Source organism: Mugil cephalus, chromosome 14 (assembly GCF_022458985.1).
Source record: "Mugil cephalus isolate CIBA_MC_2020 chromosome 14, CIBA_Mcephalus_1.1, whole genome shotgun sequence".
Taxonomy (NCBI): domain Eukaryota; kingdom Metazoa; phylum Chordata; class Actinopteri; order Mugiliformes; family Mugilidae; genus Mugil; species Mugil cephalus.
Window position 1 is genome coordinate 17,186,516 of NC_061783.1, and position 20,161 is coordinate 17,206,676.

Consider the following 20,161-nt stretch of genomic DNA (forward strand, 5'->3'; position numbering starts at 1 on the left):
CATTTTGTTTCATAGATAATTAATTTTTTTTTTTGTTTTTGTTTCACATCAGTCGGTGTGACAAAAGATACGAGACGGTTACCAAGGCAACCGGAGCCCATGACATCCAGTGGTAACCGACTGTCAGCTAAAAAGCAGAGCGGACCCCTTTACACGTGGACGGGGATTAACGGTTCGTGTGGGTTTGGTGTGTTTTTAATTCAAAAAAAGTTAGCGACACTCTGGAAAAGAAAATGCGTGATATTGCGAGGAGAGGTATAAAGCCTTGGAAGTGTGTACATCTGTGTTCTGCAGGGAATAGAAGGAATAATGCATAGAACTGTTCAAATGCATGATAATAAAGCATCCTGGAGGCAAGTAGACTGCCTCTTCTGATCAAGTAAAGGTTAAGAATATGCACATATATATATATATATAGTTTGCCAGACAGGGCTTTACATACGGTGCGTACCCGTATATTCATGCATGCAAAGACCCACAACGGACGCAAACACGTAATTGAGTCAAAGTTGCAGTGCACGCATTGTGAGGGCAATTTGAGGGAAGAGAGCATATGTTTTATCAGTAATACACTACATTTGCAGGAGCGCATCCTCTGCACTGATAATTTAACGGTCCACTGGTCTGACACTGAAAGTCAATCTTTCCACTGCAAAACGTTCTGATTGACAGCGGTGGATTGCTGCGCCCGGCTCAGGTGCGGCTGCGCCGGTTTTCGGTTCTGATAGATGTGCTGTAATGCGGAGCATCGTTCCTTCACGCCGACTGCAGGAGGACGCCGCCCCTCCCGACTCGCCGCGTCCCTCTGGAGAACACGTTGCCATCTGTGCATCTCGTCATTAAGCTCGACTCTGATGCACTGTAACCGTGTTTGCACTTTTATTTTCAGAACGTGCTATCTGTCAGGCTTTAATGTCAGAGTTATATACTGCAGCGCGGTGGCGAATGTGACACCGAGCTAAAACCAATTTCTACATGAGAGATTGTACAGCGGCCGCGAACATCACTGCTGGATATGTGCTACTATTTAGCATCAGCATGCTTGTCAGCAAAAGACCAAAGGACAGATACATCAGTCGCACAGTAAACTTCATTATTTAATGTTTCCTAATACACAGCAATGCAGCCGCAGGTAGGAACCGAGCGGAACAATAAATCAAGGCGTAAGCGAGCAGTGGGGGGACACTACAAGTCCCTCATTAGCTGCAGCGGCAGCAGCGACTGGCAGACTGGTGCTGCATCAGGGCCAGGCCATCCTGGGGTCAGTCTGGAGGATAATCAAAAGCTATAATTATATCAGGAATGCCCCACGAGCACAGAGACCGGCAGAGGCAAAAGGATCGCTGGCCAGGATAAGGGCAAAACATGAAAGATCTGTAGAGACAATGACACAAACAAGAAGAAGGGGAGAAAGGGAATAAAGTAAATACGAAAGAGAAAATGGCTTCAAGAACGCTCCCGAGCTGCTGCTGCTGCTGCTGCTGGAGGAAAAACACTGATCTCGTAACAATGAAAAAGTGACGGGAATAGGAGGACAAAAGCGGAGAGACAGCGAAAGACGCGTGGCGTTGACATGTAAACAGAAACGAAGAGTGAAGAGAAAAACCGAGAGAGAATGAGCGGGTGGGAGAGAGGGAGAGGACCGGCTCGGCATTCATAGCCGGCGTATGAAAGGAGGTGGAGGGGTGGAGGAAGATCAATCATGTGGAATAGCGAAAAGACCTTTCAACAAGCTGGCTTTAATCTTCTGACAATGCAACAAACTGGTCTTGATTTGAAACTTCTTCCAGTGGAGCAGGGGCCCCAGCCTCTAATAGCTCCCCTCTGTGAACAAGCTAAATCTTTAATGGAGGCCAAGTTCATCCCGAAACTCCTCTGCTGTTGCATGCACATCACGCGTAAAGCAAGCCTGGAAAAGCTCAGTGGGAGAGCACCGACTACGCGCACGTTTGTGTAACTTCCCATATTATTCTTTACTTACAGCGCACACTTGACACCTAAAGATATACGCGGGCAACCAGCAAGTGAAATCAACAGGGACAAATGGATGCGCAGGGAATTACATCATGAGCAGCAGAAGGAAAAAAAGGAAGGCCTAATTTATTTGTCATCCCTCAGGCAGCCCTTGCCTCTAAATATTTATTAAGTAATTAAAATAAAAGCCAGTGGTGGTGTCGTGGATAAAAAGCACAGCTCAGTTGCCATTAATTCTGTTTAAACTTCAACCAGTGCAATCTCAAACACATTTGAGCGGTGGAGTTCTCTTAAAAATAGGCCGGCCTTCATCAGCAAATGATTTACTTTAATGGTAACGCTGCCAGAGGGGCACCTTGAACAACACGAACAGCCGATTAAAATCCATCCCAACCTCAGAGGTGAATGTTTTTCCCATTTATTGATGCCAGGCACCTGTCAGTCAGCCAGGGAACTCCATGGAGCCGAACTACAGAGTGCAGCCAAATATACTTTAGTTATGATAAATGGCTGAGGCTTAGCAGGTAAAACTAAGCCATAGCTTGTCACTATTGTATTTCTAATTAGAAATATAACTGCTGTTAATGATGGCATTATATCATAATAACAACTATAAGAAAATTTTTAGTTTTTCATCCGGGTTTAATATAGAACACATATGGTAGGTAGAGGGTCCCTATTTAATCTCTCCATCGGTTTAGGGGTCCTTGGCCTGATCTAATATTAAGCTACAGCTTGAGGTGTCTTAAAGATGTTGCACTAGTCTTCTTCAGTCCTCAAGGATCTTCGTTTTAAATATACCATGACCTGGATGACTGAGCATCTTCACAGACATACCATGATTCACATCATTTCTCTGGAGAAAAGAAAGAAGGTGCACTGTAAATTCAGAGAGATTTAAATAATATTACTTTAGCATGCATCAGTATTATATGAACTGGTAAAAATGACAAAAACCATTCTTGAAAAAAAATTATTTGACATGTATTTTAGTGCTTTAGTTCGGTACAAGTGTCATCCGGTAACCTATACTGCAGCCAACCACCAGGGGGAGCTCTACTTGCTTTGGCTTCACTTTTGAGGAGCTGTTCCGCTATCCTCATATACACTGTCTATGAACACATTCACAACTTTTCAATGCATCATTCAAAAGGGAGCGGTTATATATAAATGGCCTCAGAATGTGACGTAACCAGTAACGTTTGGAAAATTTGAAACGCACACCTGAGTCGGCTGAAGAAGAACTAAACGGTGCAAAAGTTAACGGAAGCCAGCGGTGGCTGTTTTCATGCTTTAAGAAGTGAACACGGTCCCATCTTTAAATGCAGCATCCAGACTAGAGGCATACTGCTAGCGTGGCACACAAACGCTAGCTCAGTAGCGACTGTAGGGCAGGATATGGTTCGCGCCACAGTCAGCAGCGCCACAGTCAGCAGCACCCAGAGCTAGGCAGCGCGTGACTGCATGGATCCATACTGCTCTGCTGAGATGAAAGGCGGTTTTATGCCCAACCGTCGGACGTCTAAAAATAGAAGGGCTCCCCACTAACTCCATCTAACAAAATCCCGCCGGCTTACAACAGATAACATCCTCTTTGCTTATTCAGTTTTCCCCTCTTCCCATTTGTTAATTGTAAATTGTCATGTGTATTGCTCTGTATCTGGTTTCAGGCCACTCTGCACGGGTAATTTTGCACCAGGGTCAATAAAAAGCTTAGCATGACTCATATAGGACTTACTGTATTTCTCTGTGACGTTTAACTGCTTTCATCACGCACGCTGGTACTGCGCAAGGTGCGGGAAGAGGTACCTTTGTTTCTTCGATTTTGTTTAGCTTTTACACTCGGAAGTCGTCCCCTTGGAACTGAAACGAGCAGACAATCGCTTTTAATTACTGACAGTTCCGGAGGAAAAAAAAATAGGCTGACATTTTGGCAGGCAATCAAGCATAAAAAGACTAATGGCACCAATTACAACTGATGTGGGGTGGGTTGATCAGTGTTTCTTAAACGAGGCTTTTGATTTTTAATTTCTTTTTTAAATGTTTTAAAAGTGAGTTACTGTCATGTATGCCGTATCAGGGCTATTAGAGTGTACAAGAGTACAATTACATTAATTAGAATAGAAGTATTCCAGGGGCGCAAGAGCGGTGGCAAATCCTGCATAAAATTTTCCCCTCACAGAAACAGATCAGGGCGCAGAGCACTCAAAAGGCTTTTGTACCGTTCACTGTGTATAGTCTCGGAGCAAATGATAGTGGATAAGGATTTTTATTTAAAAACACACATAAAACAGAAAGACGGTTCGCAGCTGAGCTCCACACAGGAACGAAATACTTAACATTAATTTCCCGCCTTCCCTCGATCCATTTTTAGTGGGCTGACAAATGACTTGTGTTCTTTCCGGTTAATGTCCAATCGCAAACGCCACCTTTTTAACTACTGCGTGTCACTTTTGTGGTAATAACAATTTCAACTCAAAGTCATTAACGGCTCCCCATCAATCATGCCTGGCCCCAAAGTGAGGGATGTTACAATAATAATGGATGATCAGGTGCGCTGCTGCACAGTTGCAAAGTACGCCGCCATAAATCCTCCATACACAAACCGTGATCCCGGACTGGGGTAATATACATCATTTCCTTTTATGTACCTGCTCGTTGCACCCCATTTCCCTCAAAATGTCCTCCGTATCCCTCTTCCTTTTCACCCGACACCTTCCTCCCGCTCTCCTTTATGCTCGTCTTTATGCATCCGCGCTTTCTGAGACGATTCGGTGAATAAATATTCTTTTCATGTCTGTCACTCTTGCTCCTGGCTTAGCCGGCTACGTCTGCTTGATGTTTACATAAATAGACGGCAATGAGATGCAAGGCAGTAAGTCCTCTAATGATTAGAGGAACTACTTTTTTAGCATGCTGCATGTGCACACTCACAAGAACGCACATTTTCAGTGGAACCCCGCGCTCGTATTATTTCGAATGTACCATGGATGAATTAAAAACCAGTGCTCAGGTAAATGGACTCCTCTGACGTGGCTCTTTTCTCATCTGCTAATGGACCCATTAACACAAACATGCTACATGAATTTAATTCAAGTGTTGTTCTAGTGCCTCGCGTCCCAGGCTCTAAGTAGGTTGGAGGCTTTTCAACGCTGCACATTTATATTATTAATAAGTTGCCTCAATTAAACCACCGTGGAACAGTGGCGCATTAACATATTATGGTGTCTTTCCTGATAGTGCATTAACTGATGGGTTTACCGCCACGCTGCCTCAAAGCTGCATAATGGCTGCCCTGACAAACAGCGGAGAAAACAACTTCTTGAGTGCCATTTTTTCTCCTCCCCATTACACGCAGCAACTCCGGAGCCGGTGCCAGGGCATGTTTATGGGAGTAATGGCTAGTCTCTGAGTAAAGTAAGTGTCCTATAGCTATTGATCCAGGTTAGTAAGATCATGAGCGAATGCTGGGAAGCTGAAGGCGAGTGCGCAGGAGTCTGGTCTGTCCGGGATGTCTGGGCTCCTGGATGTCCGGAGGTGGTCAGGGAGGATGGAGGCAGCAGCAGACTGAGTGGAACCAGCCGCGCTGCCAAGCGACCGATACAATGACTTCTTAATGGCTTCTCGTTTCGCTATAAACTAATGAATGCGGTTCTGCACAGTGAAACCTTACCCACCACTTCTGGTTTAAAAAAAAAAGGCAAACTATTGAGCGTTTGGAATTCATTGACTGCCGCCTTCATACAGAGTTCATGCTCAACATACCATTTCCAAGAGTTCACTTCTGCAAGATGCATGAACTCCATTAAGTTTGCATGACTGCCAGCATCCAGAGTCAGCGGAGGCTTGGCCTTTATGCCTCCAGATCACATCTATACAAACACTATATTGACCGTTAAGCTCTCTGCAAATTTCCCTTTACTGCAGTCGCATTACAGGGGAAGAGCTACAGTAACGTTTCAAGCCCTGCTGGACATTTGGCAGGCGAGGACTCTCCGGAGACTCTGGCGAAGGAGCAGAACATCTCATGCGATGTCAGAGGACCTGTCAAAGCAATCTGCTTTCCCCTGCCATGGGTCACAGGCCAGGATACTGAAATAGACACACCACATATGACAAGCGTCGATGCCGTGCCTCGGGCTACTCCACCTGTGCCCCCCCTCTCTATCCCGTCCTCCGTCTCGCTGTTTATCTTTCATGATCATCTCCCTTTACTGCTGCCCGTTTAATCTCATCTGTTTCCGAACCCTTTTGAATTCCAGCGGCGCCCTCTCGCCTTCAGCTTCATTAACAAGATCCGAGCGCGTGCTGTTCATACTCGGCTGCATCCCGCTCCGGCGTCCTTGAGAGCCGGGGTAGGAAGGTAAGAGTTGGGTTTGTTGTAGTCACACGTCCCTCAGCTTTTCCGTGGGTGCGATGGCTAGATGAAATGCGAATCGCCTCGCCTTGATGCGGCTCTGCTTTTTTCGCCCTCAGAATAAAAAAAAAAGAATGGCCGACGGTGTGTGTCCGGCGGGAGGCTTTTCGAGTGAGGTGAAAAGTGAAAGTATGTAATTGGTGGATGAATTTGCCGCATGTCAAGGAGAATTACAGCTTGAGGTTATTTTTTCTTTAAAAAGAGAAAAAGAAAAAAAGAAAGTGTTTTTCAGGGCGGGGAGATTCTTTTCACTAATGCTGCATTGGCTAAGCTCGTTTTCTCTTCCTTTTCGTCCTTCATTCCTTTCCACGTCCGTCCATAATACAACAACGTTCCACTCGCTACGAGGTGACGGCTCCACCTTTTGTACAAAGGCCAGTTTCAAGTCACGCCTTACTAAAAGGAGCCTTGCTTCCTCAGCACGGGAAGCAATTATTACAATGTGAGGTGTGTGGCACCTTTATATTGTGGGTGTGCGTCTAAGCTTTCAGTACCTCAGAGACCAGTGGCGTTAATGAGGAAAGTTAGGGCACACTGTGTTGTCGAGTAGTGAAAATTTGCACCTAAATGACATTTCCTTTGTGTGTGTGAGCCTGTAATAGTTCCTAATGTGGAGGGACTCGAGGCGTTCAGGGTTGTATTCCCACACAAAGAAGAGCAAGAATAAAACGGAGGCAGACTTTATTTAGCACGCGCCTTGTATATCTATATAAATACTCAGAGAAAAAAAAATCACTTTGTCAAACACAGGTATTCACTTTGTCTTCACCTTAATCACATCTTTCAGGCACCGAGCCATAGATGAAGTCTCCGAGGGAGGAATCTGGCGGACAGGAAATTATGAAAAAAAAAGAATTAATTTGACCTTCGCTTGCACTAGAAAAAAATTACAGAGAGTAAGAAAAGGAACAGAGGAGGTGGACGGGGATGGAGTCAAGGGAGGTTTAAGGAGGAAGTGCCTCCACAGAGGGCAGGAGCCCTGAGGAGAGAGCCCAGATAATGAGAGCGTTGAGCGTTCAGCTCACACACACACACTTTAGCAAGACATCTGATTCACTGACAAGCCCGAAGGAAGGACAGCAGTCACCCTGAGCTCCTTAAGTCTTCAGAGTGAATGGTTTCAATAAAGACTTTGGAGTAAAGATACTCTATTCACTCGTGATAGCCCGACAGGAATCAGTCTTTACCAAACGTCCTGGTAATGTTGCCAGGTCGAAATTCAAAATGTGTGATTCCTCCAACAGTTCAACACATCACATCCACTTTTTAATATTGGTCAGTAAACATCAATATCTATGTTTCTAACAGGAAAAATATTAATAAATAAATTGTTAAGTGTTCGGGATATCAGTACAACTGAGCTGAACTGGCCTCTTGGCCCTTGACACCTGCAAAGTCAGAAAAGGTATTGATGTAGCACTGGCTGAGTAGAACTGAGATACCTCAACCTGAGGAACTCAGTTTTGTCCTGTAAATTAGTGTTTATGAGGCTGTTTATAAGCCAGTTACGTGCTGCCTAAGGTAAACGCTCGCTACTTCAGCAACTAGTGATGTGAAGATCGATACTGAAATATCGATACTTATGACGCCAGGTCTTCATGCCCTAAAATCGATTCTGAAATCACAATATCGATACTTCAGTCATTCAAGGTAATGTAGGAACACAGTGGAAAGCAACTAAACTATTGAGCTGTGGCAACAAAACAAACCTTGTTTAACACCTCAGGTTAAACCACAACACAGAATATGAGGCATTTATGATGATGAGGACAGAAGAGGAGAGCACAGGGTCAGAATTAGGATGAAGGTTTCATTTTATAGTAGTTCTTAATATTTAAACAATCATTTGTTTTAATAGTCTTATTATATTACTTATTTATTTTTTCAACGTTTGAAACAGCATTTTCACATATTTTGCGATATTTTGATTGTGTCCCCTGTTTGGTTTGTCTGCTGTTGCATTAGCTCGGCTATGTACGACCTCAATAAAATAAATAAATTACTCTGATGTCTTGTATTCTATGAAGCTATGATTTGAAATACGCTTCTTTTTTCTTTTTTTTTTTTTTTTTTTTTTAGGTTTATCAGACACATTAGGGTCTACTTACGCAACGTATCGATATCGGAACGGTATCGCCGATACCCGCCTGAATTTTACTCAGTATCAGATCGGAAAGGAAATTGCTGGCATCAAACATCACTATCGGCAACATCACGAAACTGCCTTCACTTACTTCATACGCATCACAAGCATAGGTTAAAGGAAGATTAAGAAAAGCTTTTGTTCAAATGCACAAAATATCTATGTTTGTGTAAATGGGTCTGGGAGGATAACAGGTCTGGGGTGCAATAAATAAAATAGATTAGAGACTGGTGCAATATCTGGTCTTCATTACAAAGAATCTGAATGAAGAAATCCTTTTCACAGATGCTGGATAAGCAAAAAAAAATAATAGATCACAGCTTTGCTGGACATCTGCATTGTGAATATAGTTCATAAGGAAGTTAACAGATATTTAGCAACAACGCTAAGATAGTTCAACAAATCTTGCTGATGATCACAGACAGACAGGCAGTGTTCTCTGTTCAGACGTGTAAGCATTAAAGTTATAGATTCAACTGCTTGTTACTCTACAGCTGTCAGAATGTCAAGTGAAGTGTTAATGTAGTAGTTGGGGAAAAATAGAGGAACCCACGAGTGTGAAATTCTTCAGATATTCATGAGATATTCAGTTCAGCAAAGTTTACATGTTGAGAGAGTTGGAAATGATGGAGCAAAACAGACGGACATCTGCTGAGGGAAGATCTCCGACTGAAGAGATTTCCTCTATGATAATGAAGGCAGATAATTAATTTAGTTGCCTGGAGCAGAGGAATCGAGGTCTAGTAAGGCACAACAGGAAGGTTTCCTTCATTTCACAGCCCCGGGGCCACAGTTCTTTACAAAGGCTGTCGCGCCGGGACCTGAATAAGAAACGTAGACTATTGTATCTGAGATACAGGGAGAGTTACTGCAGCTCCTATTATATGGAAGATTATTCTAATCACGAATAACACCTACAGTGTGTCAAAAAACTAGGCCCTTATAGTAGAACTTTTTTTTATTTTTGATTTACTTATGTATTTAAGAACTTCTCACCAACTTCTAAAACATGTTACAACTCCGGCTGGCAATAACAGGCGCTAAAGCACAACGTGTAAAAATGTGATACAGTCCATGTTGTCCAATTTCCTCAAAATTCGTCTTCTTTAAATGAGACTCTGTTACAGTAAATGAAGCGTAAGCAGCGGGCCTGTGTCTACATTCACAGATTAGCACTATGTACTCAGAAAACCACTTTCATAGAGCTCTGTCAGCTGTGTAATTCAAGTTTCTTTTAAGACTGATGATTTCACAAGCCAGTAATAGCATATTTACTGGCATGGGGCCGTTATTGAAAACTCTGAAATGGTTATAAGCATGAAATTGAATATAGGAGACGAGTAAAATGAGTTTTTTTTTTTTTTTGAGGGAGGGAGGACATCTTTGTATTAGAGTTCATTCACAGAGATTCAGTGCCGTCACTAGAGGCTTTCCACGCTCAACTTTTTGAATGGTTACATGTCATTATGAAGCAAACAACCTAATTAATCATAACATTCTCATTCCCTCCATTCCAAGTTTGACCTTTTAAGCTGTCACTGGGGTTAATATGAAGCCATAACTCAATTTAATTTGCTAAGAAAGGCAGATGCTTTTGTCTCAGGTGCAGAAAGATGCTCCTTTGTTTTCCACGAGTGCTCAAGACATCATATCAAGCATCTGATGAAGACGTTTAGTAACTTCCCGCTCATTTAATATTTCACTCATTGGCGTCTGCCTGTTTTGCCCATAGACTGTATATAAATATGGACAATGCCCTTCCTCCCATTGATCACACACATTGGGCTAGAATTTCAGGGATGTGGACATCTTGTGAGTTATGAACCAGAAATCACGCAGTACTGTCCGTTTGACACTTGAATATACATTAGCATTAACTAAAATGACAGAAAGTGTTGAAAACATAATTATTCGATGTGTTTCTAAAGTATTAAGGAGGTTGAAGTCATGCCCTCTTACATAGAGGAGGTGGAGCTTATGACCTGCACTGCAGTCAGCCAACAGGGGGAGCTCTACTTGCTGTGGCTTAACTTTTGAGGAGCTGTCATGGTGTCCATATTTATATACAGTCTATGGTTTCACAACTTCACAAGTGTGCACACGTCTGAACTAATATGTTAACCCTTTAAAACCGAATGGATCGCAGATGAGCCGTTAAAGATGCAGTATTTGAATTACTGAAACTCACAATGGTTTGCACTACTGGAACTAGGAAGTTGTACTTTTGTCTAGAAAACTTTCATGACACCTCAAGGGTATAACTAACTTCTTTTCTTACTCTCTTTCTGGGTTTCTTTCTGCGTCACTCCCTAACCTGCAGCCAACAGCAGTGGTGTGTCATCATCACAGCTTTTTCTCCAGAAAGCGCAACTTCCCAGTGTTCAGCCACACTTTGATTTGTTTCCATCGGTGAGTTATGGTAATTCAAATATCGCAAGCTTTATTTAATGTGCAGGCAGATGTTTAGGTCTTTAAGGGTTAAAACACCCTTTATATATTTGAGTCTTTCAGCTTACCACATCTTGACATGGAAATTGTTTCCAAAAGGTTTTAGATCTTTAAGATTGTGAGGGCATCTTCAGGTTCCCCTACAGGTTTTTTTTTTTTTTAATAGGTTTCAGGTGTGGACTCTAGCTGAGCCATTTCCCAAAGCATTAAACTTTCTTTGTGGAAGCCATTCTTTCTTCTTTTTTTGTTAATTTGAATCTCTGTCATGGTAAAAGGTGAACAATCTCTTCATTTTAAGCAGATGCAGGAAAGTTCTGAACCAAAAATTTGACTGGTATTAGAAGATGTTCATGATTCCCTCCCAGTCCCAGCTAAGGAAATTAAAGACAGGTTGCAAATTAAAGTACAAAAGCCTGCTGTTTTAATAGGGGGTGACTACAGGTTTTACAACCACTTCACTAGAGTTACTGTTATTTTCAGCTTCATACTTAACTACTCACTTAAGTACAGTAATGTCTGAGTCATCCTGTTTCTAAACACATTGTCCTTCTCTTGAGTTTTTTTTAGTGTATCTCACAAAAAGCTGTGTCAGATCTTCACATAAAATCTGACTTACATACATTCAAAAAAAAAAGCAAAAGAAAAGCATTGTGTTTTAAAATATGTCACAATGCCCAGTTTTATTGGTTTTCTTCTTTGTATTGATTTTTAATAAATGTCCTTCCCGTTCATACTTCACTTGTCTATATGTGTTGGCATTCTTCTATGAAAGCTTTTTTTCTGTTGATTTTATCTTGTTTTTCATTTCCTTACTACTGACTAAAGCCGATGTACTTGACAGATGTTCTCCAACTGATGAAAACTACTTTTTTTTTGTTTTGTTTTTTTAATGTGACTCATTGAGAGCTTCTGCAGTTTCCTCTTTTACAAAGAAAACCTACACTAATTTTGATGATTCTCAGCTGGAGGAAGACATGTTCCTTCCTCTGCTCACTGAGCTGGTTCACCCACCAGGAATCAGAACTGAGGGGACTCACAGTTCAAGTTTTAAATATTTTCTGAGACCCTGTTTTGGTCTTCTCTCTTCATTCGGAAAATTTCTTGCTTTACTTCCTGTGTGTCCAAGCTTTTTGACTGACTGAGTGCACTGCCCTCATTAGTTTCACTCATATACTGTATATTAAAAGATGGACACAGGACAGGTGAACAGCTGACCTCTAAACTGAGGTCAAAGCAAGTGGAGCTCCCCCTGTTGGCTGGCTGCAGTAAAGGTCATAAGCTCCACCTCCTCCATGTTTGTGGGTGGATTTTTTTTTTTCAAGGCTTGTTTCTGTCATTTTAGGTAGTTAACATAACGCTGCTTCATGTTCAAGTGTTTTTTGATCGTTTTTATAGACACGTGACGTCATGATGACCACCAGATACCATGACAAACGTTCAGTGAAGTGGCCTTGAAAGTAGGAAAAAAAAATAAATGTACAATCCAACATTTCTTTGTAACTGGTGGAGGTAGAGCAGAGCGCAGTATTGATCCAACCAACAAGGCAAGCGAGTCTAGATGGGTGGGTTATCAATATGGCGGCCCCGCTTGGCTCCACAATGCTGCGCAGACTCTGGCTCCAATATTGCAAGATGGTGCTTGCCCCAGCATCAGTTTGACCCATGCAAGGAAGTGGGGACACGTCATCCATATTTTATACAGTCTATGGCATCATCTGCATATTGTATATCCCTCAGTCATTACGTATGTATATATTTCTGCCTTTCCCTTTGTCTCTTGTCGAGTCGTCTGTAGATTTACTGCTCCTGCCTCCTGCCTCTTGTTTTGAGTCTGGGTCCTACATCACCACTCAACACTGTGTGGCAGCTTTGAGTGACAGGTTTGTGCCCTTCTAGGTTGCTAGTTGTCTGCCCAGACATTACATAACTACTTTATTTTTTTTGTTTGTTTGTTTGTTTTACCTTTATTTAACCAGTTAAAAAGACCCATTGAGATCAAGTCCCCTTTCAGAAGGGTGACCTGGCCAAGAAATGCAACAACACACGTCCACAGATAACACACAAATAACAACAATCACGAAATAAGCACGAAAACAGAAATGCAAACTGTTTAGCAGATAAAATGCAGGAGTGATGACTTCGGTAACAATTTAGAAACACAGACACTGCTGAATGGATTCTGTCTTAGAGCGAAAGGCTTCAAGTGAGAGAAGTTCGGACATTTTCTGTTCAGACTGAAAGGTATTCCAAGCAGAGGCGGCAGAGAAACTAAAAGCTTCTTTTCTCAATTCAGTCCGAACACAATGAACAGCTCGGTGCTAAATGTCATTAGATCTTAAGGCATAATGGCTTTTAATTCTCTGAAGAAAAGAACATAAATATCCAGGAACAAAACCAAGAAGAGCATTGTAGATCAGAGTCATCCAGAATGTGAATCTTCTTACATTCAAAGAAGGAAAGCCAGCATTAGCAATGGATTTGAAAGAAAACATCACTTTGGATTCATCAGCATTTAAAACCACCTTCAGTTTCTCCAGACGAGTCTGTATTACATCAAAGGCAAATTCTAAAGCTTGTGCAGTCGAATATGAGCAACATTAAATTACACAATCGTCTGCGTAAAAATGATATGAGACATTTGACAAGTTTGCACACAGCTCATTGTGTAAATTGTGAACAGAATGGGTCCTAAGACTGAGCCTTGAAGTACACCACTCATAGGCACTGTCAAGATATTGGAGCCACCACACTGAGCTTCAAAACTGCTCAGAGGGAATGAAAAGGGGCTTGTCAACGCAGCCAGTGTTTCTCTCATGGTCACGAAACTGCAGCCGACCTCGTGTGAGAGGGGCTCAAGTGTGTCCAACAGGCCATTCACTTGACACCGAGAGGCTGTTGTTGTTGTTGTTTGGATATCACTTTATATTCGGAGTGCCTCGGTCTGCCTCTGATGACTGTAAGCAACACACAACCGTGAGCCTCCGCTGTCCCAGTGGTAAAGAGACAGAGAGAGGGAGAGAAAGAGAAGGGGGGGGGGGGATCTAATTATTTCTCTCCCATGGCCCAGCAAGCCTTAAAGGTTAATCACTGTCCGTCGAGCTAATTCTGTCTGGGTACACTGCAGTAATTACAACACCTTGGTCTCTCTCTTGTCTGCTCTCTCACCCCTCTGTCTTTCGTGTACCTCACACTCTCTTCTGCACCCTATCTTGTGCAGAAGATACACACACATACACACATATACATATATATATATATATATTTGGCATACACCAGTCAGCCACAACATTATGACCACTGACAGGAGAAGTCAATATCATTGACCATCTTGTGACAATACAATGTTATGCTGAGAGGACCTGGTATTCACATGGATGTACCATCCACCTAGACCAGACCAGATTAAATAAATTAATCACGTGTGCCATTACACCAAAGGTAATTTCACCCTTTTCACCCCTTTATCAAACTTCTATTTATTCATCTATCGGCCACTATTTCAATCACAGTCTTTTTTTAATCCCACTTTACAGTGCATGTGTAGATATCTCCACAGACACAGAGATGTGTTTGCCTTCCAACCGCTCTCAGGGGGAGGCGGGTTTTCCTTTTCTCACCTCCTCTTTCTCACTCTCCTCACTCTGCCCTTCTCACCGCCTTTCTCTCTCCTTCCCTTTGCTCATCCTACCTTCCTGTCACCTACCGTCTCGCTTCCTCCCCACTATTCTCACCACTCCTCCTCCTCCTTTTCTTTCCCTCTCTTCATCGTCTCCTCAGCACTCGCCCATCGCCGCTTTCTCACCTCATTTCTCTCCTACCTCCTCTTCCTCCCCCTCCCTCTCTTTGGCTCGGCTTCCAGCCCAGGTACAGCTGTATCTCCCTTTAGCAACAGCTCGAGGAACTGCGCCCTGGGCCTAGAAATAGTCCACCATCTCGTCTCCTTCCAATTTTTTCGCTTCCTGCCAAAAGCACCTCCAGAAGAGACACCTTATAATACTCAAAATACATCTTTCCCCCTCCGCTCCCTTTCCCACCATTCAGTCACATACAGTACATTCGCCAATACAGCTGGTGAATAGCAGAAACCCTAACCAAAACCACTCATATTGAAGAATTACCATTATCATTAAAAAGCGTTTATATGTATTGTAATGTGTTCTCTCTATTTCTTCTCTCCTCTTTAATATTTTGCTTCTGTGTCATCCATTTCCACACTTCCTACTTACACTATCCTTCAGTCCTTTCTGCCCCTCTGTCCATTCTCTCCAAGGCCCAGTCAGGCTCCTATCAGGCTGCCTCCTGCTGAGGCTGGTGGGCTGTAATTTCCCATATCATCAATACAAATGAGACGGGAAGAGAAGAAGAAGAGCGGGGCAGATTAGACAAAAGAGTCAAGGAAGAAAGGGTTGTGAAGCCGAGAGTAGCCCTTAGCGAAGATCACTCGACTTAACTCTTAGCCTGCCACCCTTTCTCGCACTTCCATGCTCCGTTTTCCACTTTCCACCTACTAAGGGACCAAAACAGCAGCGGGGGATAGAGCCTGCTTTAGTACAGATGTTTTTGAAGAATCCTCTGAAGTGACAAAGATCCCAAGAATGTGCGTCTTTGCCCCTGAGGCAAAAGCCCCTGTGTGAGGGAGTCTGTGCAGACGGGTGCTGATGGAAGTTGGTGCAAGTGCACTACTACAATTGCTTAAGGAGATAATGGAGAAGCGAGGTGAGAGGGAGAGAGTGAGGAGAGGGTAGAAAACCACAGCACCTTGCTGGTTTTCCGAAACATGCAACATACGGTGGATTTGAATTGTTGACGTGAGAAACCAAACTCCAAACCCCTAAACACAATCTGTTGCAGAACCGTTCACTGAAGGTGTTTCTTTCCAACTCGAGATGCACGTTAAGACTTAAAATACCTTATATCTTTTAATCTTTGCTGGAAATGAATAGCACTGCCTTTCCCTTTTGGATTAAAAGTCTAAACACACTGTTTGCAATGTGGAGTTGTTATTTTTTTTCAACTGTCAGCGCGCCAGCTCTGATTATCCTTGTCCTGCCGTTGGAGAAAAATAGCACCTACACATATTGCTGAAATGAATGTCTCGTACAGTAAGCAGAATTTTTTTTAGACTTTACAGCTATCCCAAAATGTGATGTGAAATTACCTCATCAATACAGTTATGAAATTGTAAAGGAAGCTGTAAATCTTAAATGTACCTTTTAAAAAAGTTTGACTGCCGTTCAATGGCTTTAAAAACCATTGAGAAACAGTTCCTGTACCCCAGAGATCACATGCTATCCTAACTAAAACCATAACACAAAGTGGCATCAGCTAGTCTGCATGGGTCAGAAAGCTTGATGACATGGGGTGGGAGAACGGCTACAGCTAGAAGCTAAAGCTAAACAGGCTAGGTAGCCTGACAGGGTGGCAGAGGCCACAGGTTAACTTTTAGACCTTCTGCTTATTTTCTCTTTAGTTTCCTGTTTACATTTAGTTTGTTCACATTCCATATCCAGTAATTAATAAAACATTATCAAAAAAGGCTGAAATAAAGTTTTCTAAGCTAGCAATCATGCTAATAGTATGAAGCTCAACAAATTGGACAATACAGCTGAACCTATGCTAAAATGGTTCTTTCTCGTTTAGCTTCTAAAGCGTCCTAAGTGGCAGGTTCAAGACATAAATTAGCATTATTTTTTGGGCATTTTTTACATTAAAGAGACAGAAACGTCCTATGTTGTATGTCACTCAAGACCCATCCACGTATAAATATTGGGTCCTTTGGTCCAGTTGGTCGCCAAGGGACGTCCTAGGCTCTGCTTGACTTGGTAATTCACTTGTGTATATAGCAGCAAAAATGTTTCAGAGTGAAACAACCATAAAATAAAATGCAATTACAGATCGCCCAGAGCTAGTCGGTAAAATACTGCCAGTGGTATCACCATTTCATTTGGATTCATGTGACGCTGTCAGCGTGGTGAATTTGGTGTTAGGAATCCAAATTGTGCTAGGAAACACCAGGACTGTGCCACTCCTATTGGTTATTGTCTCACCTGTGTCGCCTTGAAATTGATATTAACTGTGCTACAGAGTACAGTAAAAACCCAGAATACACAATAAAAACACTAGGAACTACGAAATAAAATCTGCTTCTAAAAAAAAAAAAGAAAAAGGAAAAAGTCCAGTGACTGTGAAGAAGTCTATTGTCTATTTTACTACTCTCTAATTCAATAACATTCATGATCTCTTGCTGCAACGACAGCACTAGTTTCTCACCAAACATTTGTGCAGGAGTCTTGTATAATCATCTGATTCATCACTTCCTCCCGAGCTCTAAACCATGCAGTGAATGCCATGGCTACAGATGGCATGTGCATCAATGCTGCATTGTGACCGATTTGAATATTTATCACGATGTGAGTCGCCGACCTTGTGGAAAATCTCAACTGAGAAGAGATATACATATATACAGCTTGTTAAAAAAAAAAAAAAACCTGGATGTGGAATGGGATGAATATTTTCATGGTCCAGTGTGTGCGCAGTGTTTGGGGGTGAATTTTTAGTATGTTGTACCTTGTGTGAGAAGCTGGAGAGTCCTGACTTCCTCGCGGACACGAAGCTGCAGGACCTGCTGCAGGATGTGCTGCCTCTGGCCTTCCTGCATGATTCCCATCCTCTCCAGCTTTCTGTCTGTCAATCTCATCAGAGCCCGCCCTGAAAAATTTAAAACAAGTTTAAGGTTACTGGATGGACTCAACTGATAAAGAATTTATGTGGGGAAGAAAAAAAAAACAGAGTGAGAAAATACGATCAGAAGATTTGGTTGATAACATATCGTAGATTTTTGACAACCGACAGTGCCGACAGAGTTTTCATGAGGGAGTCTAGAAATCTGCAATTAAGGCCCGGCAGAGCTCAACGCGATGCAGGCTGTATCACCGCTGCACATCTCCCGAGCAAGAATCCCTCACAGCTCTTTCCTTAATTGCGAATCCTTGTATAAAATCCATAATTTAATCACCCAATCAGTTTCTAAGACGGGGATTTGGGCGGCTGATAAAAAAAGCATGTAGAGTACGGTGTAATTATTAATGCTTCTTAGGAGTGCCTTTGTAACATGTAGGATGCAGAGGGGATAAAGAACGCAGTGTAATTACTAGGCATTAGTTTGGTCCCCAACAGCTCTCGTTGCTCTTTTGCCCGAATGGCTGCCCTGATCCCACATGTTACATTATTCTCCCTCTTTCTTTTTTCTTTTATTTGTCTTGGATGCAAGATTGAAACTTTTTGTGTGAACGGGTCCTTATTAAAGGCCCCTGATTTAAAAGGAGAACAGAAGGAAGACTTTACAATATCTTTTGACTTGTTGGGCCCATCCATTGTGGATTGTTAGAGCACGCCGAGCCCCCACGCCACCACTTTGCCACCACAGCTGGGAAAGCTAAGTACTCTTAAGTGTTTGCGGGGTAATGTTGACTGTGTTAGGCCAATTTTCTCCAGCCTTAACAAAAGAAGCTCTTCGCTCGGCGCTCGCAGCCGGCTGGGGGTAAAATGCCAAACATAGTTAAGATGCTTCAATGTAAAGTGGCACTGAAAGTAGACATTACACAAACACTGGGGAGCTAAGTAGAGTCATAAAGGCTGCAGAAGTATGGGGAGCATATTAAGCGGGAAGATGGAAAGACAAAGATTAGCGAGGTGGAACGGGAGAGGAGACTCGTGAATCGAGGGCGGAGAGTGGTGGAGGGGCAGACGCTGAAATTGACAGAAGAAAACCGACGAGCACATAAAACACGCTGTTATGAGTCTATAAATATTGACCAACCATCACTTGGCACCTGATCCTGTAACCAAAGATAGATCGGCATGGCAACAGAGGTCCACTTTTTCTCTGTGCTTCAGTAATGTCTGTCTTAAATAACATCAGACACAAGAGATAAAACGCAGGACTGACGAAGCATCTTTGCCAGTCTTAGTAGTTATTTATTAAGGGATCCACATGTTGACCATGAGGATTGTTTTTTTTAATTTCATTCAGCAGTCGTGTTGTCTTGCCAGTTTTTCTTTCAAATACTTCAAATAAAATATTCTGTATTTATTATATCTCAAACAAAATGCTCCAGTTGAGGATTTATTTTTGTCTCAAATACGTGACTCAGATCTTTTTCTTTTTATAACAGCCCAAAACAAACAGAATCTTTTGAGTTCTAAATTGGATGTAGGTCAGATTTCATTCCAATGAGACCTCAGCCTCAGTTATATTACAATCATTGGCTTTAAAGGCTGTGACACAACAAAGCCGATGGTTGGCCATTTGCTGGTGTTGGCCGCTCATGAGGGTCTGTGGCCCCAACTTTGGCGGCGTGTCCTAAGCTAATAGTAGCTCATCTGATTTCACCATTTGAATGGTGACTATAGACTGCTGCCACCTGCTGGTATCCAGAGCCATTCATTTCACCCTGGTGCAGAACATATACCGATCAGCCACAACATTAAAACCACAGACAGGAGAAGGAGGTAACATTGACCATCTTGTGATAATTCAATGTTTCGCTGGGAAACCTGGCATTCATGTGGCTTCAATGTGAAGGTCTGTAAAGACTGAGTATCTTTAGGAGCTTTAAGTTTTCCAGCTTATGGAATTTGGTTTAATCGGTCAGCCCTGTACATTGACCAGCCACTGACAGGAGAAGTAAATAACAGTGACAATCGATGTTTTGCTGGGAAACCTTTGAATCTGACATTCATGTGGATGTTAATTAGACACACACCACCCAAGTAGACCAGACCAGGCCAGTAAAAATTAAAGTACACCACAGGATACTTTCATTTTTATCACCAAATCACAACCATTTCAGGTCACGTTTCCTACAGAATACATGTGGACCATGTAATGAAGTTACTGATCTAATTCAAGCCAATTTATTTCATTTCATTTCCTTCAGCGTTGTGCATCTCTTCTACACTTCTCCTATGCTCTCTGTTTTTCAATGGATGGAGCTCCACACCGACGTACACACAAACAAACAGGTGAACACACGCCTACAGACAGAATGTCAGAATAAAGGGAGATTAGCAGAGCTAACCTGGTGGTTACGGTACGGTGGAGCTAACCTTAGTAGTCAATGAGTTAACCACAGGGCTAAGTTAGCATGCTGAGGCCGTGTTAAACAGGCGCTTTTTTT

The 20,161-nt window shown here is 42.5% G+C and overlaps 1 protein-coding gene across 3 annotated transcripts in view; it reads right to left on the reverse strand.

Annotated features, from left to right (window-relative positions):
• samd12 (sterile alpha motif domain containing 12) overlaps positions 1 to 20,161 on the reverse strand; it is a 108,837-nt gene that overhangs the window by 44,896 nt on the left and 43,780 nt on the right. For 2 of the 3 annotated variants that reach the window (XM_047605713.1, XM_047605711.1), the window contains exons 4-5: positions 17,550 to 17,690; positions 7,056 to 7,214 (exon numbers count right to left, since the gene is read on the reverse strand). In XM_047605713.1, coding sequence (XP_047461669.1) covers positions 7,162 to 7,214; positions 17,550 to 17,690 — 194 coding nt within the window. In that variant the 3' untranslated portion in view covers positions 7,056 to 7,161. Of the gene's footprint in view, positions 1 to 7,055; positions 7,215 to 17,549; positions 17,691 to 20,161 lie in introns of those variants that run through there. The other variant, XM_047605712.1, reaches the window with a different exon arrangement.